Source organism: Leucoraja erinacea, chromosome 37 (assembly GCF_028641065.1).
Source record: "Leucoraja erinacea ecotype New England chromosome 37, Leri_hhj_1, whole genome shotgun sequence".
Lineage (NCBI taxonomy): Eukaryota > Metazoa > Chordata > Chondrichthyes > Rajiformes > Rajidae > Leucoraja > Leucoraja erinaceus.
In genome coordinates, this window is record NC_073413.1 from 8457961 (window position 1) to 8485769 (window position 27809).

Sequence of the window (27809 nt, forward strand, 5' to 3'; positions counted from 1 at the left end):
CTACCATGTGAGCGCAGTAGTGAAGGATTCCCCTCGTAGAGTTGGGTGGGCAGAAAGCAAGTTGGAGGACTGCAGAATGTCTTTCCCCTATTTTAATCTGTGCTGATCCACCACTCCAATAGAGCTGTGGCCCGTCTCGCACGCAGAGTTGAGGCTGTAGTTAATGAGATCTCTGCCACTTCCTGTAGTGCTGTGTTAAAGACTCTGAACTAGACTCTGCCTAGTTTTTAAACTCTGGTCTAATCCTCAACATGTGGTCCTTGGTTAGTTTTTATACTGGCTGGAATTGGGCCCTTCTTTCAGTTACTATCACATGTGGGTGACCCACTCTGTTTTTCTTTCACTTTCAGCTAGCCGATCTCTTTTTAATGCTTAAATTTTCTAGTTTGAAAGGAATTGGGGCAAGTAGGGATGGGAACATGTTTGGTCTATATTTTCAGACTGTCTCCCCCCCCCTCCCCTCCGAGTTATTTTGAAGGAACTTCAATCGGGAATAAGAAATACTCCACCCAATTTAGCATTGCTGCCGTTTCCAAAGTTTTCTTCATATCAATTGGGCTTTTTTTTCCCTCCTGGATGTGCCACTCTATACATCCCCCCCCCCCCCCCCCCCCCCCCCCCCCATCTTGTAGCTGGAGTGTCATTCAGAAGGACTTGAAAAGGAAAACTGGACATTTTAAATCACCTTGATACTGAATGATGCAGGAGTGTCTGCTGCTGAGCAAGGGCACTGCCACGCATGTGTTCACAGCAGAACTCTGCATCTTCAGAGGTCTCCCAAGTAAACCTGTTTTTTTTTTTGTTTTTTTTGCTTTTGGACATGTTTAACTAACTAACGAGACAATTGCTGCTGGAAATGTGAACAGAAAATGGTGAGAAACTGACAAAAGAATATGGCTAATTTTTTTAAAAGAATAAAGTCAAGTGATTATTATGGGTGTGACTTGTAATTCTTTCAACACCACCTTCGCGATAATTTGTTCCTTGATCTATTGTCTCTGTGCCCAGCCACGGAACATAGAACGGTACAGTGTAAGAAGGAACTGCAGATGCTGGTTTACACATAGAAACATAGATGGCAGGTGCAGGAGTAGGCCATTCGGCCCTTGGAGCCAGCACCGCCATTCAATATGATGACCACTGATCATCCAAAATCAGTACCCCGTTCCTGTTTTCTCCCCAGATTCCTTGAGCCCTAAGAGCTACATCTAACTCTCTTGAATACATCTCTACCTCATTAATCTTGGGATGGGTGAGGAAGCTGGAATTCTGTCGGGATCCCATGTAGTCACACAAAGTCCACGATCTGAGGAGCTCCTTCAGCAACAGACTGGTTCCACCAAGATGCAGCACAGAATGCCACAGGAGACCCCTTTCCCTGGGGCTATCAAACTGTACAACTCCTCCCCCTTCCGTCGTGAGGTAGACTGACTCTCTTTCCCCCACCCTCCCCAATCCTTTCCCCTTGTCACTTGAATTTCATGTTTCATGCATCTTGTGGTTTATGACTGTTAGCAGATCAATTTTCCTCCTGGGATGAATTACGTCCATCGCAATGTGCAAACTCCACACGAGAATCAATTGACCACAGGTGACACAGCTATGTTTGTGGCCCCTGCATGCTAAGGCTTATTGATGTAGTAGCCAATAACTCCATTTGATCTTTGCGATACTGCTGAAATAGGAATGGTAGGTATCAAAATGAGTTTATTGTCTAAGGCTCAAGCACTGTGAGATGCAGGTACAGAGAAAATCTAGCTTGCAGCAGCAACATCGCAGGCACAGAGCATGAAACAAAATGTACATAGAACTCACATTTTTTGAGACGGTGAAAAGAGAGAGGCTGCAAAAAAAGCACGATGTTAGTGCGAAACACAGTGGGCTGAAGGATGGTCTCGACCCACAACGTCATCCGTTCCTTGTCTCCAGAGATGCTGCCAGTCCAGCTTCAGCTTGTTTGTGTCTACGGTTTAAACCACCATCTGCAGTTCCTTCCTACACATTGCAAACAAGTCCCTGGTTGTGCCATACATGGTCTGTGTGGATGGCTGGCTTCTGTTAGTCTCCCATGCCAACTGTTCTGTGATCCTCTTCATCCCCCAGGCTGTTTTTACTCATCTCTTGACTTTATAGCCCACTCGGTTTGTGAGCAATTCATCGGAGCAGAACACTGTTTTGACATAGTGACTGCCTCTATCTTTTGAGATTTCACCAAGGGCTCCTCATATTTAAAATCCCCAGAGGTTGCTTGATGTTCCTTCCACTGGGAGCAACGAGCATGGACTGTGTGGGTGGCTGCAGTGCAAGATCAAACTAGAAGCTTCTAACCTCTGCTGAGATCGCTCTCTGCCTCCCAAGGCCAGCCTGGTGCTTTTATAATAGTGTGCTCCTAATTCTGCAATTGAAACGGCCTCTGGGATTACTGAGTGGAAGAATTGTTGATGAGAACAGCCAAGGCATCTGCAGCCACAAATCTTTTAATGTCTTATACTGCAGGCTTAAGACAAGCCTTGTTTTTAACCGAGGGCCAATCTTGCTGACTCATCAGTCTTGTTTCACACAGCAGGGTAGCCTGGATATCACATGGTGCTAAGTGCTGTCTCCCCAAGCATCTCAGATGATTGTTTGACTCCAGTCTATACATAACAGGCGGATTAAGCCATTTCTCGTGTTCTTTCCGCATCTAATTTGTCCAGTGATTTAAGGTTGTTAACTTCCAACGTGTAATCGGAACACAAATGAGGGATTCATTGTATCCTCTTAGTTCTTCTCGCTCCCTGTGCGGCCTCGGTTAGACCGGCGTGTGAGGTCAGACACCAGTAGCTGGAGTAACTCAGCGGGACAGGCAACATGAGGTGATCTCATTGAAACATATAAGATTGTTAAGGGCTTGGACACGCTAGAGGCGGGAAACATGTTCCCAATGTTGGGGGAGTCCAGAACCAGGGGCCACACACACAGTTTAAGAATAAGGAGTAAGCCATTTAGAACGGAGATGAGGAAACACTGTTTTCTCACAGAGTGGTGAGTCTGTGTAATTCTCTGCCTCAGGTGGAGGCAGGTTCTCTGGGTGCTTTCAAGAGAGAGCTAGATAGGGCTCTTAAAAATAGCGGAGTCAGGGGATATGGGGAGAAGGCAGGAACGGGGTACTGATTGGAGATGATCAGCCATGATCACATTGAATGGCGGTGCTGGCTCGAAGGGCTGAATGGCCTACTCCTGCACCTATTGCCTATTGTATGTTGTGTTCCAGTCTCCGGAGAAGCAGTCAAACCCGCGACCTTCTGTCTCTGTGGTAATGCAGCTGCCCGCGGAGAAAGCTGAAGGTTCGACATCCCAGCCAAGTATAGGCTGTGCAAAACACAGACAAATTAATTTGCAGGGGTCGGCCACAGATGGTAGTTCTCCAAATGACGCAGAGATCACAGTGGGCAGAGTTGGGAGTTACATCATTTGGTCGTTCAATGGGTGGGTGGTGACCGATGCTTTCTGCCCAATTCAACCACCATTGCCACTCTAACAGCGACAGGTCCGGCACTTAAGACGAGTGCAACCTGTGACAAAATGCCAGCATGGTATGTATGACGGGCTGATCTTTCTTCCTGAACTGTGGGAGCCACCTGGTTACACTCTGGAATTTAGAAGGATGAGAGGATATCTCATTGAAACATACAAGATTGTTAAGGGCTTGGACACCCTAGAGGCAGGAAACATGTTCCCGATGTTGGGGGAGTCCAGAACCAGGGGCCACAGTTTATGAATCAGGAGTAAACCATTTAGAACTGAGAAGAGGAAACACTTTTTCTCACAGGGAGTGGCGAGTCTGTGGAACTCTCTGCCTCAGAGGGCGGTGGAGGCAGGTTCTCTGGATGCTTTCGAGAGAGAGCTAGATAGGGCTCTTAAAAACAGCGGAGTCAGGGGATATGGGGAGAAGGCGTTTTGAAATGGGGTACTGATTGGGGATGATCAGCCATGATCACATTGAATGGCGGTGCTGGCTCGAAGGGCCAAATGGCCTACTCCTGCACCTATTGTCTATTAATGCTATTCCCTGTCCTCCCAAGACTAGGATCTGGAATTGGTGCGCGGTTGGCTTTGTCTCTTGCGCCTGCACCAGATCTCTTCGAAGCTTCCCAAATAGCTCCTCTGTTTCCCGATCATTCCTTGTATATTTGTCTCCGGGTTCCCTGAAGATGGACACAAAAAGCTGGAGTAACTCAGCGGGACAGGCAGCATCTCTGGAGAGAAGGAATGGGTGACGTCTTCAGGCAAAAGTCAAGAAGGTTTTATTGTCCTGTAGATAGAACAATGAGATTCTCCCTTGCAGCAGCATAACAGAATATATAAACATAGTATATGATAAACGACAGAGAGAAAAGAGAGCTTCAGTGCACACATACTCACAATATATTTATATATATATGCATATACACAGACATGCGTACCCAAAAATCAAACCAAATAGTATAAGAATAATAATCAAAGTCTATTGTAGTTCAGAACTTATATGAGGTTGTCACGTTTAATAGCCTGATGGCTGTGGGGAAGTAGCTGTTCCTGAACCTGGCCGTTACAGTTTTCAGGCTCCTGTACCTTCTACCTGATGGGAGTGGCGAACTGAGACTGTAGATGGGTCTCGACCCGAAACATCACCCATTCCTTCTCTCCAGAGATGCTTCCTGTCCCACCGAGTTACCCCAGCATTCTGTGTCCATCTGTGGTTTAAACCAGCATCTGCAGTTCCTGCCTGCACAAGCTAAATTATTGCTCATAGGAGCAACGACTCGGGCACGAAGGGGTTAAAAAAAAAAGAGAGAGACCTTATAAAAGAGCTGGTGGAGGGAGGTGGAGTCTAAAGCTAGATGTATCGAGCCTGACTGATTTAGAGGCTCAGAAAAGGGTATCCGCTCAGAGGCTCGGAAAGGGGCATCTGCTCAGAGAGAGGGAGGGAGGAGACAGAGGGAGGAGAAAGAGGGAGGGAAAGGAGGGAGAGAGAGGGAAGGGGAGGGAAAGAGAGAGAGGAGAGGGAGAGAGGAAAGATAGCAGAGAGAGAGAAAGAGAGAGGGGGAGGAGAGAGGGAGAGGGAGAGAGAGAGAGAGAGGAGAGAGAGGGAGAGAGAGGGAGAAGGTGAGAGGGAGTGGGGAGGGAGAGAGAGGAAGGGAGAGAGGCAGAGAGAGAGAGAGAGAGAGGAGAGAGGGGGAGGGAAGAAAGAGAGAGGAGAGGAGGGGGAAGAGAGGGAGAGAGGGAAAGAGGGAGGGAGGGAGAGGTGAGAGAGGAGAGAGAGGAGAGAGGAGGAGAGAGGGGAAGGGAGAGAGGCAGAAGAGAGGGAAGAGGGGAGAGGGTGAGAGAGGAAGGGAGAGAGGCAGAGGAGAGAGGTGAGAGGGAGAGAGAGAGAGGGAGAGAGTGGAGAGGGTGAGGGGGGAGAGATAGAGAGAGAAGAGAGGAGGAGAGGGGGAGGGAGAGGAGGGGGAGAGAGGGATCTTCACAGCCCTCAGTCAGGTGGATGCCAGCAGGCGAGTGGGTGGGTTGAGGGACAGAAGCGCTTGTGAAGATGAAGGGACTGTCCGTGTGTTGCCGGGACGCGATCAAAGTGGGCGAGCTGGAGAAGCGCAGCGAGAGCCTGCTGCAGCTGTGGAAGAGGAAGCATTGCACACTGACCCGGGAGAGCCTGGTGCTGGAGGACAGGGGCAGCGGCAGCGGCAGCGGCAGGGGCAGCAAGGCGGGGAGCGGCCGGCACAAGGAGCTGGGCTTCGCCACCATCCTCAAGCTGGAGTGTGTGGAGCGCAAGGGAGCCCGCGTCTACTTCACCATCGTCACCACCGACCGGCGGGAGATCGACTTCAGGTGCCGGGACGACAGCTCGTGGAACGCCGCCATCACCGTGGCCCTGGTGGCGTTCAAGAACGAGCAGGCGGTGCGGGAGTCCCACGCCCGCAAACCCGCCAAGAGGTGGCGAGGGTGGGCGGCGTGAGGTGAGTTACACCCACCGTGTCTTCGGGAAGGGCCCCCTGTCCCATTTGGGAAACCTGGACGGAAACCTCTGGAGACTTTGCAACCCCTCCCAAGGTTTCCGTGCGGTTGCAGGAGGTCGCAGGTGGTTCCCGGAGGTTGTAGGTGGTTGCAGGTGGTTGCCAGAGGTTGCAGGTGGTTCCCGGAGGTTGCAGGTGGTTCCCGGAGGTTGCCGGAGGGTGTAGATGGTTCCCGGAGGTTGCAGGTGGTTGCCGGAGGTTGCAGGTGGTTGCCGGAGGTTGTAGGTGGTTGCCTTAGGTCGCAGGTGGTTCCCAGAGGTTGTAGGTGGTTGCCGGATTTTGCAGATGGTTGCCGGAGGTTGCAGGTGGTTCCCGAGAGGTTGTAGGTGAGGTTCCCGGAGGTTGCAGGTGGTTCCCGGAGGTTGGGAGGTTCCCGGAGGTTGCAGGTGGTTCCCGGAGGTTGCAGGTGGTTGCCGGAGGTTGCAGGTGGTTGCCAGAGGTTGCAGGTGGTTGCCGGAGGTTGCAGGTGGTTGCCCACAGGTTGCAGGGTTGGTTGCAGGTAGTTGTCAGAGGTTGCAGGTGGTTCCCGGAGGTTGCAGGTGATTCCCAGAGGTTGCAGATGGTTGCCGGAGGTTGCGGGTGGTCGCCGGAGGTTGCAGGTGGTTGCCGGAGGTTGTAGGTGGTTGCCGGAGGTTGTAGGTAGTGGAAGCAGGTAGGGAGACTGACAAAAACCTCCGGGAACCGCATGGAAACCTTGGGTGGGGCACAAAGTCTCCAGAGGTTTCCGTTCAGGTTTCCTAAGTGGGACAGGGGCAACTACTCAACTCAAGAGTCAACAGTGTTTTATTGTGTCATATGTCCCAGATAGAAACATAGAAAATAGGTGCAGGAGGAGGCCATTCGGCCCTTCGAGCCAGCACTGCCATTCATTGTGATCATGGCTGATCATCCCCTATCAATACCCCGTGCCTGCCTTCTCCCCATATCCCTTGACACCACTAGCCCCTAGACCTCTATCTAACTCTCTCTTAAATCCATCCAGTGATTTGGCCTCCACTGCCCTCTGTGGCAGGGAATTCCACAAATTCACAACTCTCTGGGTGAAAAAGTTTTTTCTCACCTCAGTCTTAAATGACCTCCCCTTTATTCCAAGACTGTGGCCCCTGGTTCTGGACTCGCCCAAACATTGGGAACATTTTTTCTTGCATCAAACTTGTCCAGTCCTTTTATAATTTTATATGTTTCTATAAGATACCCCCTCATCCTTCTAAACTCCAGTGAATACAAGCCCAGTCTTTTCAATCTTCACCAGCAAGAATAATGAAATTCTTTCTTGATTCAGCCCATCAAGTCTACTCCGCCATTCAATCATAAACATAGTATGTTTATATATTCGGTGTCACTCTAAAAATGCTGGAGAAACTCAGCGGGACGGGCAGCATCTCTGAAGCGAAGGAATGGGTGATCAGAAGTGATAGGAAGAGCAGAATTAGGCCATTCGGCCCATCAAATCTACTCCACCATTCAATCATGGCTGATCTATCTCTCCCTCCCAACCCCATCTTCCTGCCTTCTCCCCATAACCCCTGACACCCGCACCAATCAAGAATCTATCTATCTCTGCCTTCAAATATATCCACTGACTTGGCCTCCACAGCCTCTGTGGCAATGAATTCCACAGATTCGCCACCCTCTGACTAAAGAAATTCCTCCTCATCTCCTTCCTAACAGAAAGTCCTTTAATACTGAGGTTAGAGTCTCTATTCCTAGACTCTCCCACTAGTGGAAACATCCACTCCACATCCACTCTGTCCAAGCCTTCCACTGTTCAATGAGCCCCCCCCCCCCCCCCCCCCCCCCTCATTCTTCTAAACTCCAGCGAGTACAAGCCCAGTGCCGACAAACGCTCATCGTTTGTTAATCTACTAATTCCTGGGATCATTCTTGTAAACCTCCTCTGGACCCTCTCCAGGCTCAGCACATCCTTCCTCAGACATGGTGCCCAAGATTGCACGCAATATTCCAAATGTGGCCTGAGCAGCATTTTATGGAGCCTCGACATTACATCCCTGTTTTTGTATACAAGCCCTCTTGGAACAAATGCCAGCATTGAGTTTGCTTTCTTTACTGCACGCTTGGCAGAGTGTGGTGGAGATATCCCTCACAATAAGGGGAAGTGAAGTAACACTAGTGGGCCACGTGAGGTGGGGGGTACAATAGTGAGATTGTTTTTGTTGTAAACAGTATGTAACGTTTAATTGAATGTATCCACAGTCCCTGCATCGTGCATATTCATTTACTTGAATAAAGTATTTTGACTTTTTTTTTAATAAAGATAGATTCTTGATTATTACGGGTGTCAGGGGTTATGGGGAGAAGGCAGGAGAATGGGGTTAGGAGGGAGAGATAGATCAGCCGTGATTGATTGTCGGAGAAGACTTGATGGGCCGAATGGCCTAATTCTGCTCCTATCACATGACCTTAGAAACATAGAAGATAGGTGCAGGAGTAGGCCATTCGGCCCTTCGAGCCAGCACCGCCATTCAATGGTTGATCATCCAACTCAGTATCCTGTACCTGCCTTCTCTCCATACCCCCTGATCCCTTTAGCCACAAGGGCCACATCTAACTCCCTCTTAAATATAGCCAATGAACTGTGGCCTCAACTACATTCTGTGGCAGAGAATTCCACAGATTCACCACTCTCTGTGTGAAAAATATTTTTTTCATCTCAGTCCTAAAAGATTTCCCCTTTATCCTTAAACTGTGACCCCTTGTTCTGGACTTCCCCAACATCGGGAACAATCTTCCTGCATCTAGCCTGTCCAACCCCTAGTGAATTTTGTAAGTTTCTATAAGCCGTCTGAACTTACTCCAGCACTTAGTGTTTTGCTTTTATAGAAGTGCAGCATCTGCAGTTCCCCGTGTCTCAGATTTCCCCGCTGACCTGCCCACGTGTCTTGGTTCTCTCTGTTTCCATAGCGTTGCGTACACTCCGACACTCAGCAGCCACAGTCCCCCAGGGTAGAAACAGTCACTGGAGCTCGGCCAGAGTCAGTGGTGAAGCGATCCATGCTGGGATGGGACCAGCGCATTTTCCGTTGCTGGGTTCCAGTTCAGCTGTCGGAGAATAATCTCCACCAAGGCCAACACCACCCCCCTGCCAACAGTTAACCCAGAAGCTACCAGAACAGGGCGGCATGTTGGCGCCGGGCTGGGTTGCTGTCTTTTAGCAACAGAGTCCCGGGTTCGATCCTGACTACGGGTGCAATGTCTGTATGTTCTCCCCGTGACCTGCGTGGGTCTTCTCTGAGAAGTTCAGTTTCCTCCCACACTCCGAAGATGTACAGGTTTGTAGGTTAATTGGCTTGAAATATATATATATATTAATATATAATTTATAATTTATTGAGATATATCTATATATTAATATATAGTTTTATATATATATATTAATATATAATTTATAATTTATTGAGATATATCTATATATTAATATTATATATATATATATATATATATATATATATATATATTTATAATATATATATCTATATATTAATATATAGTGAGATATATATATATATATATATATATAATTTATAATTTATTGAGATATATATATATATATATATATATATATATATATATATATATATATATATATATATATATATATTGTATATATAGATATATATATATATATATATATATTTTATATATATATATATATATATATAATATATATATAATAATTTATTGAGATATATCTATATATTAATATATAGTTTATATATATATATATATATAATATATAATTTATAATTTATTGAGATATATCTATATATTAATATATAGTTTTTCCTAGTATGTGTAGGATAGTTTTAACATGCAGGGATCTCTGGTTAGTGCGGACTCGGTGGGCCGAAGGGCCTGTTTCCATGTTGCATCTCTAAACTAAACTGAACATACATAGTGAGGTGGCCTTAAAGGTCACACTCTCACAAGTATCGTCACGTCTACCGAGGTACAGTGAAAAGCGTTTATTGCGTGCTAACCAGTTAGCAGGAAGACAAGACATGATTACAATCGAAGATAGACACAAAATGCTGGAGTAAGTCAGCGGGACAGGCAGCATCTCTGGAGTGAATATGATGAGTCTAAAGGCCTCTCTCTTTATGTGCTGTGTGAATCTATGATCCTATTCTCACTCCCACCCATACTGAAGGCAGCTTGCAGCAACTAATTAATCTAACAACTCATGTAGATGGGACGTGAAAGAATGGCGGGGGAACTCGGAGGAAACCCATGCAGCTGCTGAGAGAACATGCGAACTCCACCCATGCAGCATCAGAGGTCCAGATTGAACCAAAGTTATTGGAGCTGCCAGGCTGATCAGATCTGCTGGCTGCATCAGTGAGCCGACCCACCACAAACATCCAACATTACTCCAGTAATCTCGGAGTCTGGAGCAACCTTGAAGTCTGACATCTAATCGCTGTCCGTCATTGCATCCTAACTTCTGGAATTCCATCCCCTAATCCTCTCCGCTCTCTCTCTGAAAGCGCTGCCTCCTCTAATATCACTTTGCTCGCAGTCAGATTGGTGGTTGATCTCACACCCGGGACATTTTATGCGTTTGCAGGCGCTGAGCTTAGTTTAGGGAAACATATAAAAATTATAAAAGGACTGGACAAGCTAGATGCAGGAAAAATGTTCCCAATGTTGGGCGAGTCCAGAACCAGGGGCCACACAGTCTTAGAATAAAGGGGAGGTCATTTAAGACTGAGGTGAGAAAAAACTTTTTCACCCAGAGAGTTGTGAATTTGTGGAATTCCCTGCCAAGTGGAGACCAAGTCACTGGATGGATTTAAGAGAGAGTTAGATAGAGCTCTAGGGGCTAGTGGAGTCAAGGGATATGGGGAGAAGGCAGGCACGGGTTATTGATAGAGGATGATCAGCCATGATCACAATGAATGGCGGTGCTGGCTCGAAGGGCCGAATGGCCTCCTCCTGCACCAATTGTCTATTGAAACAGGCCCTTCAGCCCACCAGGTCTGCGCCGCACCCTACACACGCTGGTGGGGACAATTTTACATTCATACATTTTTACCAAAGCCAATTAACCTATAAACCTGTACTTGTTGGAGAAAACCCGCGCATGTCACGGGGAGAACGTACAAACTCTGTACAGACAAGCGCCCATGGTCAGGATCGAACCCAGGTCTCTGGCGCTGTGAGGCAGTAGCTCCACTGCTGTGCCACCGTGCAGCCCAGATGGGAGGAAGTAACGGGGAATATTAGTAAGGGAATAAGATTGGCCTGGGCACTGACATAGACACTGACAATGGCCTGCTCCGCATTCACGGTGAAATGTGGAAACTAAAGGGGCTGTCCCACTGTACGAGCTAATTCAAGAGTTCTCCCGAGTGTCTCCTGATTCCAACTCGGAGAATTACGGTAATGGCCGCTCGTAGGTACTCGGGGCTCTCGTGGACATTTTTCAACATGTTGAAAAATCTTCACGAGTCTTCCCGAGCTTACCGCGTTTCCCGAGTACCTGCCGTTAGCGTTACGAGCCGCTAAGAGACGTCCCGAGCTCCGACGTACCCGCTACGTACATTCTACGGGCTTACCACGAGTTTGATTTTTTTTTTTTAACTCGGGAGAGCTCTTGAATTACCTCGTACGTCAGAGTGTCTCCGAGGATCCTCCAGTGCTTCTACGCAGCGGCGGTGGAAAGCATCTTGTCCCGGAACATTACCATCTGGTTTGGAAATTGCTCTGCCAAGGACAAGAAGGCTCTGCAGAGAGTAACGCACTATGGGAACTTCACTCGCCCCCCTGCAGGAACTATACAACAGGAGGTGCAACTCCAGAGCAAACAAAATCATGAGAGACCTCTTCCACCCCTGCAACGGACTGTTCCAGCTGCTACGGTCAGGCAAACGCCTCCGTTGCCATGCAGTAAGAACGGAGAGGTTGAGAAGGAGTTTCTTCCCAGAGGCAATTCGGACTGTAAACGCCTTTCTCACCAGGGACTAACTCTACAGAACGTCTTTCCTTCTATTATTTATTATGTAAAAGAATATGTGTGTTATGATTGTGTTTATAATTTGTTTGGTTGTTTTGTTGTTTGTCTTTTGCACAAAAGTCCGCGAGCATTGCCACTTTCATTTCACTGCACATCTCGTATGTGTATGTGACAAATAAACTTGACTTGACTTGACTACAGTGGGACAGCCCCTTAACATTTATCTGTCTACTATCTCTCTCCCTGCAGGCTACAAGCTGAACTGATTATCAAAGCAACGCTGGTGTTGGGACCAATTGTGAATGTTTTTGGCTCCGTGTTTCAAAGTAGCAGAACCCCAGAGGGTCCCAACTTGGACACCCCCCGCCTCCCGCAACCCGACCACTAACCCAACGCCCAACGTGACAACAAGTTGGAGGCTCTCCGCTCAGCATGGAAGGAATTGGGAAGACCGACTGGCCCTCCACAATGTCACCAGGAAGAAGACTTGCTTAAGAAGGAACTGCAGATGCTGGGAAATCGAGGGTAGACAGAAATGCTGGAGAAACTCAGCGGGTGAGGCAGCATCTATGGAGCGAAGGAAATTTCGGACCCGACCCATAGATGCTGCCTCACCCGCTGAGTTTCTCCAGCATTTTTGTCTACCACCAGAAAGAAGAAAGTGAGTTGACTTCAGCCAGGTGAACGTTAGATGTGAAAATGCCTTGTTTTCCCCCTCGTCTCCATCGGAACAGGACTGGGCCAATATCCATGATGGAATCAGCCATCCGAGATTTACTAAACAATCTCCATGAACTAAATCCCAGGGAGCAGCAGTGAACTTGGCCGCAAGGAAATATATTTCAACCCCCTTGTTCTTTGAACAATTTGTGACAAGGGGTAATAGGTGTGGGATGGCTGATGAAGCGGTCAAGAGTTGACCTGTCGTTTTTGTATTGGCATTCCCGTCGGGGCGTGGCAAGGGATGGCACGGGGAGGGGGGGAGTTTAGGGCCTGGGGCACAAGAGAACAGATGACAAAAGCCCCAGGAATATCCCCGACCAAAGTCTGAATTGAGGATCAACTAGGGACCCTGGAGGCTCTGAGAGATTGATTCAGAATCCTTGGATAATAGAAACATGGAAAATAGGTGCAGGAGGAGGCCATTCAGCCCTTCGAATGGGCCGAATTCGAATGTAGGAAATTAATCTCTTGGAGACCTTAGGGTGCTGCGGTCGAGATCCTGACCACGGGTGCTGTCTGTACGGAGTTTGTGCGTTCACCCTGCCACCAGCGTGGGTTTTCTCCGGGTGCTCCGGTTTCCTCCCACACTCCAAAGGCGTGCAGGTTTGCAGGTGAATTGGCTTCAGTAAAATGGTAAATTGTCCCTAGATGGAGATAGTATGCGGGGTTGGCGCGGACTCCAAAGGGCCTGTTTCTGCGCTCTATCTCTAAACCTTGATTGTAAACCAGTGGGAAGGCATGTGAGGAGCAGGCATTTGGACATCTGAGCTGCAGTGTCGAGTTGGCATGGATCGACACACATGCCATCGAGTGGAATGCTCGGCCTTTGTCAATGAGTGCTTGCAGATTGAGAGCTTTGTGCCCGGCCAGTGGGAAATATTCGTCAGTGGCTAAATCAGTCACTGGTGCGGGTGCAATGATGAGTCTGAACGGCTCAAGATCATGTTTAGTTTAGAGATACAGCGCGGAAACAGGCCCTTCGGCCCACCGAGTCTGTGCAGACCAGCGATCCCCGCACATTAACGCTATACTACACACAACGTTAATTCCCGGGATGGCGGGACTGTCGTATGCTGAGAGAATGGAGCAGCTGGGCTTGTACACTCTGGAGTTTAGAAGGATGAGAGGGAATCTCATTGAAACATATAAGATTGTTAAGGGCTTGGACACGCTAGAGGCAGGAAACATGTTTCCCGATGTTGGGGGAGTCCAGAACCAGGGGCCACACACAGTTTAAGAATAAAGAGTAAACCATTTAGAACGGAGACGAGGAAACACTTTTTCTCACAGAGAGTTGTGAGTCTGTGGAATTCTCTGCCTCACAGAGGGCGGTGGAGGCGGGTTCTCTGGATGCTTTCAAGAGAGAGCTAGATAGGGGTCTTAAAAATAGCGGAGTCATGGGATATGGGGAGAAGGCAGGAACGGGGTACTGATTGGGGATGATCAGCCATGATCACATTGAATGGCGGTGCTGGCTCGAAGGGCCGAATGGCCTACTCCTGCACCTATTGTCTATTGTCATTAGGGACTCTTTACATTTATAACAAAACCAATTTACTGTACCTACAAACCCGTGCGGGAGGAAACCGGAGATCTTGGTGAAAACCCACGCGGAGATATAAACCGGGAGAACATGCAAACTCCACAAAGACAGCACCCGCAGTCAGGATCGAACCCGGGTCCCTGGTGCTGTGAGGCAGCAACTCTACCGCTGTGCCACCCACAATTGTAATATTATAATATTGAATTCTGCATTGCAACTTTTGGCTTTTCAGCCCATCTAACCTGCAAAATGTTTCGGCAGCTCCCAGGCCTCTCTCACCAGCTCCTCATCTCACATGGAGTGGGCCCACCAAGTATGTGGCAGCCCATTGCTGCAGATGGTAGCCAGGTTGGCACGTCACCGCCGTGTGGACCTTCCTCTTTGCTTCAACATATTTATTGTGTGCCTGCAAACCGTTAATAAACATAAATTGATTGTCAGCTGCCAGCCTGATGGTCCCTGGCTCACTTCCATCGCAAGAGCTTTCATACAAACATCGAAACATAGCAAATAGGTGCAGGAGGAGGCCATTCGGCCCTTCGAGCCAGCACCGCCATTCATTGTGATCACGGCTGATCGTCCCCTATCAAAAACCCGTGCCTGCCTTCTCCCCATATCTCTTGACTCCATCTAACTCTATCTAACTCTCTCTCGAAATCCATCCAGTGACTTGGCCTCCACTGCCCTCTGTGGCAGGGAATTCCACAAATTCACAACTCTCTGGGTGAAAAGGTTTTTTTCTCACCTCAATTCTTAAGGGGTTGATGCAGGAAGGTTGTTCCCAATGTTGGGGAAGTCCAGAACAAGGGGTCACAGTTTAAGGATAAGGGGGAAATCTTTTAGGACCGAGATGAGAAAAACATTTTTTTTTTCACACAGAGAGTGGTGAATCTGTGGAATTCTCTGCCACAGAAGGTAGTTGAGGCCACACAGTTCATTGGCTATATTTAAGAGGGAGTTGGATGTGGCCCTTGTGGCAAAAGGGATCAGGGGGTATGGAGAGAAGGCAGGTACAGGATACTGAGTTGGATGATCAGCCATGATCATATTGAATGGCGGTGCAGGCTCGAAGGGCTGAATGGCCTACTCCTGCACCTAATTTCTATGTTTCTAAATGACCTCCCCTGTATTCTAAGACTGTGTGGCCCCTGGTTCTGGACTCGCCCAACATTGGGAATAGTTTTCCTGCATCTAGCTTGTCCAGTCCTTTTATAATTTTATATGTTTCTATAAGATGCCCCCTCATCCTTCTAAACTCCAGTGAATACAAGCCTAGTCTTTTCAAGCTTTCCTCATATGACAGTCCCGACACCCCAGGGATCAATCTCGTGAACCTACGCTGCACTGCCTCAATCACAAGGGAAACTTTGTCCTGAGGGAGGTAGGGAATGAATTCTGCAGTGTTCAGAAGGGAACTGAGCTGTGGTACTTTTCATTGAGTAGGAAATCAACTGGCTTACACCGAATATGCTGGTTTACACCGAAGATAGACACAAGAAGCCGGGGTAACTCAGCGGGTCAGGCAGCATCTCTGGAGAAACATGAATTGGTGATGTTTCGGGGTCGAGACCTCTCTTCAGTCTGAGAGTCAGGGGAAAGAGAAACGAGAGATATCTTCAGTTTAGTTTATTGTCACGTGTACTGAGGTACAGTGAGCATCTGTAGAGAGATATAGAGAGATTTGGAACACATGAATGAAAGATGTGGACACAAAGTGTCCAACGATGAAGGAGGAAAGGTGGAGCCCACAATGGTCCAATGTTGGCTGTGGAATGTGGTTAGGAGGAAGAGATAGATCAGCCATGGTGGAGTAGGCTTGATAGGCCGAATGGCCTAATTCTACTCCTATCATTTATGATCTTATGAATCGCAGACGGGGAGCAGCGAGAGGGGATATTGCAGAACTCTCATCAGAGAGAGGAGAACTTCTTCAGTGAAGGCATATCTTTTAGACAATAGGTGCAGGAGGAGGCCATTTGGCCCTTCGAGCCAGCACCGCCATTCAATGTGATCATGGCTGATCATCCCCTGCTGCACCCGCTGAGTTTCTCCAGCACTTTTGTCTACAAAACATGTTATGATCAGTAGTAGCCATTCACACCACATTCGGATTTTCAGCTGATGGGGATTTTTCAATCTGTCCTGTTACATGATGTCGGCCCGAAACATTGACTGTTCTTTTCCTTCCACAGATGCAACATAAACCACCGAGTTTCTCCAGCAGTTTGTTTCTTTGCTTGAATTCACAGCAGCTACATACAGTCTTTTATATCTGTATGAAGGAACTGCAGATGCTACAGATAGACACATACTCAGCGGGACAGTCAGCATCTCTATGGAAAGAAGGAGTGGGTGACGTTTCGGGTCGAGACCCTTCTTCAGACTGCGGATGTTTCGGGTCGTAGACACTCTAGGGCGTTACGGTGGTTCAGCGGTAGAGTTGCCGCCTCACAGAGCTCGCAGTACCAGCGGCCTGGGTTCGATCCTGACTACGGGTGCTGTCTTTATAGGAGCAAAGAGGTCCTTCTGCAGTTGTACAGAGCCCTAGTGAGACCACACCAGGAGTATTGTGTGCAGTTTTGGTCCCCTAATTTGAGGATGGACATTCTTGCTATTGAGGGAGTGCAGCGTAGGTTAACCAGGTTAATTCCCGGGATGGCGGGACTGTTATATGCTGAGAGAATGGAGCAGCTGGGCTTGTACACTCTGGAGCTTAGAAGGATGAGAGGTGATCTCATTGAAACATATAAGATTGTTAAGGGCTTGGACACGCAAGAGGCAGGAAATATGTTCCCGATTACATTCCCGATGTTGGGGGAGTCCAGAACCAGGGGCCACACATACAGTTTAAGAATAAGGAGTAAGCTATTTAGAACGGAGACGAGGAAACACTTTTTCTCACAGAGAGTGGTGAGTCTGTGGAATTCTCTGCCTCAGAGGGAGGGAGGGAGGGAGGGAGGGAGGCCGGTTCTCTGGATGCTTTCAAGAGAGAGCTAGATAGGGCTCTTAAAGATAGCGGAGTCAGCGGATATGGGGAGACGGCAGGAACGGGGTACTGATTGGGGATGATCAGCCATGATCACATTGAATGGCGGTGCTGGCTCGAAGGGCCGAATGGCCTACTCCTGCACCTGTTGTCTATTGATTACCGTCTCCCCGTGGGTTTTCTCCGAGATTTTCAGTTTCCCTCCCACACTCCAAATACAAACAGGTTTGTAGATTAATTGGCTTGGTGTAAGTGTAAATTGTCCCTAGTGTGTGCAGGATAGTGTTAGTGCGCGGGGATCACTGGTCGGCACAGACACGCTGGGCCGAATGGCCTGTTTCCCCGCTGTATCTCTAAATCCAAAACTTCTTCAGAACTTTGTATCTTATCTGTATGCAATACCAGCCTTCTGACACTGGGTGGCAGCTTAAGCCCAGGGTCTCCCTCTTGGGGTTTAAACCTCAGTCCAATAGAATGCTGCTTGCCCAGGGCTCTTGCCTGGCAGATGTGTTTGCCAGGGGCCCAGGTCATAGAAACATAGAAAATAGGTGCAGGAGGAGGCCATTCGAGTCAGCATCGCCATTCAATGTGATCATGGCTGCTCATCCAAAATCAGTACCCCGTTCCTGCTTTTTCCCCATATCCCTTGATTCCTTTAGCCCGAAGAGCTATATCTACAAGGTTAATTCCCGGGATGGCGGGACTGTCATATGCTGAGAGAATGGAGCAGCTGGGCTTGTGCACTCTGGAGTTTAGAAGGATGAGAGGGGATCTCATTGAAACATATAAGATTATTAAGGGCTTGGACACGCTAGAGGCAGGAAACATGTTCCAGATGTTGGGGGAGTCCAGAACCAGGGGCCACACACACAGTTTAAGAATAAGGGTTAAGCCATTTAGAACAGAGACGAGGAAACACTTTTTCTCACAGAGAGTGGTGAGTCTGTGGAATTCTCTGCCTCAAGAGGGCGGTGGAGGCAGGTTCTCTGGATACTTTAGATGGTTAGGAGGAAGAGATAGATCAGCCATGATTGAATGGTGGAGTAGACTTGATAGGCCGAATGGCCTAATTCTACTATAATTTATGATCTTATGAATCGCAGACAGGGAGCAGCAAGGGGATATTGCAGAACTCTCATCGGAGAGAGGAGAACTTCAGTGTAGGCATATATTTTAGACAATAGGTGCAGGAGTAGGCCATCCGGCCCTTCGAGCCAGCACCGCCATTCAATGTGATCATGGCTGATCATCCCCAATCAGTACCCGTTTCAAAACGCCTTCTCCCCATATCCCCTGACTCTCTTGCTATCTTTAAGAGCCCTATCTAGCTCTCTCTTGAAAGCATCCAGAGAACCTGCCTCCACCGCCCTCTGAGGCAGAGAATTCCACAGACTCACCACTCCCTGTGAGAAAAATTGTTTCCTCGTCTCCGTTCTAAATGGCTTACTCCTTATTCTTAATGTGCGGGGACTGCTGGTCGGCATGGACTCGGTGGGCCCAAGGTCCTGTGTCTCTAAACTAAACTAAACCAAACAAAAACTGAAATCCAAATGCAATTCCCCAAATAAATTAGAACCAGTGGTTTAATCAGTTAGACAGTCATAGAAAAATTACATAATCAATACATAATCTAGAAACACATTGTCATTGGCACTTGTTCAGATTGGTCAGTATAATGTTACCAAGAGCATATTGAAACAACACATTCCTGGTTCATGTGGAGCTGTTGAAATTATTCCAGCAACAGTAACTGATTCTCGAGGTGATTAGCATTGACAGGGTAGATGCTGAGAAGATGTTTTCTCTGGGGATGGAATTCAGAACCAGGGTCAGGGTTTCGGGAATAAGAGACCACTCATTCAATGTGGAGATGAGGAGGACTATAAGTTGCTGGTCATGCTGCATTTGGAATATTGTGAATTTTGGGGCACTGTATCTGAGGGCGGATGAGCTCCGAGCGAGCCATAGGGCCTTCCACACTTCAGTAGAAGTTGCGATCACTGTTGTACATAGCACTGTAAGGAATGATGATGAAGAACACACACACACACCAACATCCGATACTTCCAGCGGCAGATGTCGGCAGGAACTGGAGGACGGGGAGGAGTGGTGCATCCATCACTGTTCCCGTTTCAATGACGACGAATGAATGAGTAAATATCGGAGGAAGGATGAGCTGCCTCTGGAGATTTCTCAGAGGTGGTTTGCAAGAACGACCCCAGGAATTAGTAGGTTAACCTACGATGAGCGTTTGTCGGCCCAGGGCGTGTACTCGCTGGAGTTTAGAAGAATGAGAGGGGGGGGGACCTCATTGAGATGTACAGAATAGTGAAAGGCTTGGATAGAGTGGGTGTGGAGAGGATGTTTCCACTAGTGGGAGAGGTCAAAGCCTCAGAATTAAAGGACGTTCTTTTAGGAAGGGGATGAGGAGAAATGTCTTTAGTCAGAGGGTGGTGAATCTGTGGAATTCTTTGCCACAGAAGTCTGCGGAGGCCAAGTCAGTGGATATTTTTAAGGCAGTGATTGATAGATTCTTGATTAGTAACGGGTGTCAGAGGTGGTGGAGAAGGCAGGTATTTGTGGTTAGGAGGGAGAGATAGGTCAGCCATCATTGAATGGTGGAGTAAACGTGATGGGCCGAATGGCCTAGTTCTACTCCTATTCATTATGGCCTTATGAATATCTTCCCTCAGACGTTCTTGAGAGTTTTTACGGATGGGGCTTTAAACATCAAAGGCCGAGGTATCTTATTTGTGAGGAGTGGAAGGAGGATGAGAAAGTGGAGTGAGCTGACAATCAGAAGACTAACAAAAAGCTGGAGTAACTCAGCGGCTCAGGCAGCAACTCTGGAGGCATGACCATTATGGGCTCCGTCTTTCACTGAGTTTGCTTCTTGGACATCTTCCATTCATTTGTCCAAAGTAGCGTCTTTATCTCCCCTTCCCCTCTCCCCTGACTCTCAGTCTGAAGAAGGGTCTCGACCCGAGACGTCACCTCTGCGGTTTGATGGTGCAGGGGTAAAATCGCTGCCTTACAGCGTCTGAGACCCAGGTTCGATCCCGACTACGGGCGCTGTCTGTACGGAGTTTGTACGCTCTCCCCGTGAACTGCGTGGGTTTTCTCCGGGTGCTCCGGTTTCCTCCCACACCCTGACGAGGTGCATGTTTGTAGGTTAATTGGCTCGGTAAAATTGTATCTTGTTCCGAGTGTGCGTAGGATAGTGTTGGTGTGCGGGGAACGCTGGTCGGCGCGGACTCGGTGGGCCGAAGGGCCTGTTTCCACGCTGTATCTCTGAACTAAACTAAACCCCGGAAAGGAATGGGTGTCGTCTCGGGCCGAGACCCTTCTTCAGACTGAGTGTCCGGGTGGAGAGGGGAAACAAGAGATATGGAAGGGTAAGGTGTGAAAACAAGAGATCAAAGGGGACAAAGTTCAAGGGAAGTGTACAATAGATCAGTCTGAAGAAAGGCCTCGAGCTGCAGTGTCCCCATTCCTTCTCTCCAGAGATGCTGCCTCACCCGCTGAGTTACTCCAGCTTTTTTGTGTCTATCTTTGGTTTAAAACAGCATCTGCAGTTCCTTCCTACAAGTATGTTTAAGAAGGAACTGTAGATGCTGGGAAAATCGAAGGTAGACAAAAATGCTGGAGAAACTCAGCGGGTGAGGCAGCATCTATGGAGCGAAGGAACAGGTGACATTTCGGGTCGAGACCCTTCAGTCTGAAGAAGGAACCTATTTCCTTCGCTCCATAGATGCTGCCTCACCCGCTGAGTTTCTCCAGCACTTTTGTCGACCTTCCTACAAGTAGATCATTGTCAGCTGAGGGATAAGGTGAGGACGAGGTACTATCTAATCAGGTGGACAGCCACACACACGCGTATACACACACACGCACGCGCACACACATGTGTACACACACACGCGCACATGCACACGCACACACACTCACCCTCACACACACATGCACATACACACACACTTGCGCACACGCACACACACACACATGGTGATGGTGTAATGGAATCCCGAGAGTCCTCAGAAGACTGGGAGAGAGACGCTGGATCAGAGTTGGCGGTACAACGACGGAGAAAGGCACAGAGGCGGCTGCAAGGCCCAGTATCCATGGCAACGTGGCTGGAGGGAAGAGTGGGCCGACTCTGACATCAAACGCGGTGATTGTTGGCGACTTTGATTGCGTTGACATTCTCATAGATGAGGTCCGTCTGATTCTCGTAGATGGGCTCGTCGATGGATTTGTCACCAATCACGTCCAGAACGCACTGGTGTAGGAAGATGTACTGATTCTAAAAAAAAACCACACACACACACACACAAAAGGTGAGGGAAAATAGGCTGTGAAATGACCGACGCTCACACTGACAGCCCGTTTCCACACTGTATCTCTAAACTACACTAAACGAAGAGAAAAGGGACTGTCCCACTTGGGCGCCATTTAAGCAACATCGTTTACGCGTCACGCTGCGGTGCATGGCGTGCATTACGCTCGCATGACGCGTGGTGAGGCGTGGGGGCCTCACCATAAGCAGTGACCCGCGGTAGCGAGCAGCTCCCCAGGATTTTGGAATTCATACTCCCTAGAATTTAGAAGATTGAGGGGGGATCTCATAGAAACTTATAAAATTCTTAAGGGGTTGGACAGGCTAGATGCAGGAAGATTGTTCCCGATGTTGGGGGAGTCCAGAACAAAGGGCCACACACAGTTTAAGAATAATGGGGAAATCTTTTAGGACCGAGATGAGAAAAACATTTTTCACACAGAGAGTGGTGAATCTGTGGAATTCTCTGCCGCAGAAGGTAGTTGAGGCCACACAGTTCATTGGCTATATTTAAGAGGCAGTTAGATGTGGCCCTTGTGGCTAAAAGGATCAGGGGGTATGGAGAGAAGGCAGGGATGGGATACTGAGTTGGATGATCAGCCATGATCATATTGAATGGCGGTGCAGGCTCGAAGGGCCGAATGGCCTACTCCTGCACCTATTTTCTATGTTTCTATGAGAGTATACAAATGTGGAAGGTAAATGGGAAGTGTAACTAGCGTTGAGTGGCCTGCTTCTCTGCTGTAGGATTCTATATATCTAGACGACGACCCTGTTTCTGACCCGAAACATCACCTATTCCTTCTCTCCAGAGATGCTGTCTGACCCGCTGAGTTACTCCAGCTTTTTGTGTCCATCTTTGGTTTAAACCAGCATCTGCAGTTCCTTCCCACACAAATTGCACGAATGTTTCTATAAAATCTTTGCGAGCCACCTGCGTGACTCGCAAATTACACCCAAGTGGGACGGGCCCTTTCAAGTTTCCAAGTTGGAGTGGAAATGACTGCAGGTGGCAACAATTCTTAAGGCAAAAAAAACCAAAAGCAAATCCTCACCTCAGTTTGGACCATGCAGGTTCGACTCATCCTCATGTTATGGACAATCCCATAAACATCGACCACTGCCTCCTTCTCTATCCGTTGGAGCAGGTAGTCGAGGGCTATTAAAGTGCCAGTACGCCCAACTCCCGCGCTGAAAGCCAACAGAAACATCAACATCAAGCAGAATCGACAGACTTATTTTTTTCTCTTAGTTTGAAAGGCAACATGGCCTGTCAATGAAAAAATCTGAGTCCTTTACAATAGTTTTTTTATTCATCCCAACAATGATCCATCTAGTACAGCAGTGCCTGACTCGAAGGGCCGAATGGCCTACTCCTGTACTGATTGTCTATTGTCTTTTGGCACGGTGGGGCAGCGCCAGAGTTGCTGCCTCATAGCGCCAGAGACCTGGACCACGGGTTTGATCCGGGTTTAATAGGAATCCGAGGGGTAACATTTTCATGCAGATGATGGTGGGTGTATGGAACGAGCTGCCGGAGGAGGCAGTTGAGGCAGGGACTATCTAAACGTTTCAGAAACGGTGAGACAGGTACATGCATAGGACAGGTTTGGAGGGATAAGGACCATACGTGGGCAGGTGGGACTAGTGTAGATGGGACATGTGGGCAAGTCGGGCCGAAGGGCCTGTGTCCACGATGTATCACTCTATGCAAATAGACAATAGACAATAGGCAATAGGTGCAGGAGTAGACCATTTGGCCCTTTGAGCCAGCACCGCCATTCAATGTGATCATGGCTGATCATCCCCAATCAGTATCCCGTTCCTGCCTTCTCCCCATATCCCTTGACTCCGCTATTTTTAAGAGCCCTATCTAGCTCTCTCTTGAAAGTATCCAGAGAACCAGCCTCCACCGCCCTCCGAGGCAGAGAATTCCACAGACTCACAACTCTCTGTGAGAAAAAGTGTTTCCTCGTCTCCGTTCTAAATGGCTTACTCCTTATTCTTAAACTGTGTGTGGCCCCTGGTTCTGGACCCCCCCAACATCGGGAACATGTTTCCTGCCTCTAGCGTGTCCAAACCCTTAACAATCTTTCTAGTGTGTCCAAACCCTTAACAATGACTCTATGCCCCGTTAAGACATAGCCTTGTCCAAGAGTTAACGTGTATAGGAACCTGAACGAACGGGAAATGCTGACCACCTTACCTACAATGTACCACAGGGAGTCCAGCCCGATTTTTGTTCAAGTAATCTCGCATCATCCGCTGGAACTGCAGGAGTTTATCTGTGGTCTTCGGAACACCGTGGTCAGGCCAGGAGGTGAAGTGGAACTGCGTGATGGTGCGTGGCTCCGTGCATCCAGTCTGACCACAAACAAAGGGCAGACCATTATTCACAACTTACAGAGACACAGAGTGATACAGCGTGGAAACAGGCCCAACTCGCCCACACCGGCCAACATGTCCTAGCTACACCAGTCCCACCTGCCCGCGTTTGGGCCATACTCCCTCCAATTGTGAGGCTGTGCCCTCTGGTCCCTAGCCAGCAGAAACACCCTCTCCATGTCCGCTCTCTCCTGGGGGATAAAGGGAAGCCAACGGAACAGGTTCCCCGAAGTGTGTCGGAAGGAAATGCAGATGCTGGTTTAGACCGAAGATAGACACAAAATGCTGGAGTAACTCAGCGGGACAGGCGGCATCTCTGGAGGTTCCCCGAAATAATGGTCCCGGTAAATCTGAGGAAGATTTATTACATTTTGGGCGCTGTGGTTTACGCAAATTGACACTAGTGTATAAGATTGGGGAGATCTTAACCCATTGCCCTGATGTTGGGATTTTTCATGTAGTTTATACCTTGTGATTCATAGAAACATAGAAAATAGGTGCAGGAAGAGGCCATTCGGCCCTTCGAGCCAGCACCGCCATTCATTGTGATCGTCACCTATCAATAACCCAATGATGAAGGAGCGAGTTACTGATCAGCTGATTCTCCAGTGATTGCTTGCTCACCTTCTTCACGTTGAATTTCCTGATTGTCCACTCGGGTGAGGTTTCTTCTGAAACGATATTCACCACAATGTCCCCGTAGAGGCAGGAGGACATGTCCATTGGCCAGTAACGTTCACATTTCACCTGGAACCGATTAAAAACAAGCTTAATGTGGGTCCCCAAACAAAGTAACGGGGTGACTGGCAAAGTCCCGACACCTCCCCCCTCGACTCCGTCCACGGACCCCGACTGGTGAGGCAGAGGTTCACTCCTCCTCCGACCTCATCTACTGTATCCGCTGTTCCAGGTGTGGATTCTTATATATCGGAGAGACCGAGCGCAGGAGCGGCGATCCGTTTGCTGAACACCTCCGCTCGGTCCACCTTAGCCTCCGCGATCTTATGGTTATTAAACATTTTAACTCCCCCCTCCCATCCCCACACTGACCTCTCTGTCCTGGGCCTCCTCCACTGTCAGAGTGAGGCCCAGTATATATATATATATAGACACCCACACACACACACATACACATAAAAACAAACTGCAAAAAGACAAAACCAATTACACCAGGTCTATGTAACGCAGAGCTTATTTGGAGGATGTTGTGTTTAATAGCCTGATGGCTGTAAGGAAGAAGCTGTTCCTGCACCTGGAAGTTACAGTTTTCAGGCTCATGTACCTTCTTCCCCATGGCAGGGGTGAAATTAGTTTGTGGCCAGGATGGTGTGGGTTTCTGGTGATGCTGGCTGCCTTTGTCATTCTTTATTAGTGAGGGTGTCAGGGTTACGGGGAGAAGGCAGGAAAGTAGGGTTAGGAGGGAGAGATAGATCAGCCATGATTTGCGTATAGGAGGAGGGAGGTTCTACTGCAGTTGTACAGGGTCTTGGTGAGACCACACCTGGAGTATTGCGTACAGTTTTTGGTCTCCTAATCTGAGGAAGGACATTCTTGCCATAGAGGGAGTACAGAGAAGGTTCACCAGACTGATTCCTGGGATGTCAGGACTTTCATATGAAGAAAGACTGGATAGACTCGGCTTGTACTCGCTAGAATTTAGAAGATTGAGGGGGGATCTTATAGAAACTTACAAAATTCTTAAGGGGTTGGACAGGCTAGATGCAGGAAGAATGTTCCCGATGTTGGGGAAGTCCAGAACAAGGGGTCACAGTTTAAGGATAAGGGGGAAATATTTTAGGACCAAGATGAGAAAAACATTCTTCAAACAGAGAGTGGTGAATCTCTGGAATTCTCTGCCACATAATGTAGTTGAGGCCACAGTTCATTGGCTATATTTAAGAGGGAGTTAGATGTGGCTGAAGGGATCAGGGGGTAGGGAGAGAAGGCAGGTACAGGATACTGAGTTGGATGATCGGCCATGATCATATTGAATGGCGGTGCAGGCTCGAAGGGCCGAATGGCCTACTCCTGCACCTATTTTCTATGTTTCTATGATTGAATGGCGGAGTAGGCTTGGTGGGCCGAATGGCCTAATCCTGCTCCGATCACCTGTGAACCTGTGACCTCAGGAACGAATGACTTACCCGATTTTGTTCCACGCAGTTGGTCAGCATGACGATGACCTTGGTCTTCTGCTCCCAAACCATTCGCCAGAAATCCACCACTGTATTCGGCAGGGGTCCCTGGGCGGCAATGAACGCCTTATCCAGATGGTAGCCCTGTGAGAAATGAGCGGATGAGCAGGGAAACCGTGAAGAGAAACTAGCGGATCTCAACATTCGGCCCGAAAAACGTTGCCTTTTCCTTCGCTCCATAGGTGCTGCTGCACCCGCTGAGTTTCTCCAGCATTTTTGTCTACCTACCAAGAGATACACTCCTGCCTGGACTATCGGAGGTTAGATATTTAGAATGGGAGGGAAGGGTGTAGGGGCACGAGATGGGATCTGGAGGAGGGTAACCAACTAACACTTAGGCATGGTTACAGAGAAAGGTTGAACAAGTTAGGGCTTTATTCTTTGGAGCGCAGAAGGTTAAGGGGGGACTTGATAGAGGTTTTTAAAATGATGAGAGGGATAGACAGAGTTGACGTGGAAAAGCTTTTCCCACTGAGAGTAGGGAAGATTCAAACAAGGGGACATGACTTGAGAATTAAGGGACTGAAGTTTAGGGGTAACATGAGGGGGAACTTCTTTACTCAGAGAGTGGTAGCTGTGTGGAATGAGCTTCCAGTGAAGGTGGTGGAGGCAGGTTCGTTTTTATCATTTAAAAATAAATTGGATAGTTATATGGACGGGAAGGGAATGGAGGGTTATGGTCTGAGCGCAGGTATATGGGACTAGGGGAGATTATTCGTTCGGCACGGACTAGAAGGGTCGAGATGGCCTGTTTCCGTGCTGTAATTGTTATATGGTTATATGGTGGCGCAGCCTTATGGAGCCAAAGACTCTGGTTCGATCCTGACCACGGCTGCTGCCTGTACGGAGTTTGTACGTCCGTTCTCCCCATGGCTTTTCACCGGGATCTTCGGCTTTCTCCCACACTCCAAAGACGGGCAGGTTTGTAGGTTTTAATTGGTTTGGCAGAAATGTAGATTGTTGGAAATGCAGGATAGTGTTAGTGTGCCGCCGGGGATCTGTGGTCGGCATGGACTCGGTGGGCCGAAGGGCCTGTTTCCGCACAGTATCTCTAAACTAAACAGAACTAAACCAGTTAATTCATTCATCAGGTACTGAACACATACTGCGTTTAAGTGTAAGAGGAACTTTACAGGTTAAGTGTAACACCTAGTATGTTAATGTGTTCTTGTACCAGGCACGGTGTGAAGAAGGGTTTCGGCCCGAAACGTTGCCTATTTCCGTCGCTCCATAGATGCTGCCTCACCCTCTGAGTTTCTCCAGCACTTTTGTCTACCTTCGATTTTCCAGCATCTGCAGTTCCTTCTTAAAGTGCGAGTTATTGCAGGTGAGTTATTGCAGGTGCGTTATTTCAGGTGAGTTATTGCTGTTTGAGTAAAAGCTGGAGTAGCTCAGCAGGACAGGCAGCATCTCTGGAGAGACGGAATGGGTGACGTTTTGGGTTGAGACCCTTCTTCACGCTCTGAAACATCACCCATTCCTTCTTCAGACTAGTAAGGGATGAGAGAAAGGAGAGATATAGACGATGATGTAGAGAGATAAAGAACAATGAATGAAAGATGTGTTAACCTGTTTGTTGGGTGATAACGAGAAGCTGGTGTGACTTTGGTTTATACTCTCTAGAATTTAGAAGATTGA

General features: G+C 48.2%; 2 protein-coding genes across 4 annotated transcripts in view; one reads left to right on the forward strand and one right to left on the reverse strand.

Annotated features, from left to right (window-relative positions):
- Window positions 1–5515: 5515 nt before the first annotated feature.
- LOC129713906 (pleckstrin homology-like domain family A member 2) lies at window positions 5516–14709 on the forward strand. Its single transcript, XM_055663284.1, has 2 exons — window positions 5516–5972; window positions 12253–14709. The coding sequence occupies exon 1, from the start codon at window positions 5552–5554 to the stop codon at window positions 5969–5971; it is 420 nt and encodes a 139-aa protein (XP_055519259.1). The 5' UTR covers window positions 5516–5551; the 3' UTR covers window position 5972; window positions 12253–14709.
- A 4111-nt stretch (window positions 14710–18820) lies between these two features.
- LOC129713895 (receptor-type tyrosine-protein phosphatase eta-like) overlaps window positions 18821–27809 on the reverse strand; it is a 57188-nt gene continuing 48199 nt past the window's right edge. For all 3 annotated transcript variants that reach the window (XM_055663261.1, XM_055663262.1, XM_055663260.1), the window contains 5 exons: window positions 26121–26255; window positions 24601–24723; window positions 23798–23955; window positions 22647–22782; window positions 18821–21558 (listed from right to left, as the gene is read on the reverse strand). In XM_055663261.1, coding sequence (XP_055519236.1) covers window positions 21418–21558; window positions 22647–22782; window positions 23798–23955; window positions 24601–24723; window positions 26121–26255 — 693 coding nt within the window. In that variant the 3' untranslated portion in view covers window positions 18821–21417. The remainder of the gene's footprint in view (window positions 21559–22646; window positions 22783–23797; window positions 23956–24600; window positions 24724–26120; window positions 26256–27809) is intronic.

What these genes read in the sequence shown, in the direction of transcription:
- LOC129713906 (XM_055663284.1), top strand. Translation starts at nt 5,552, where the DNA reads ATGAAGGGACTGTCCGTGTGTTGCCGGGACGCGATCAAAGTGGGCGAG.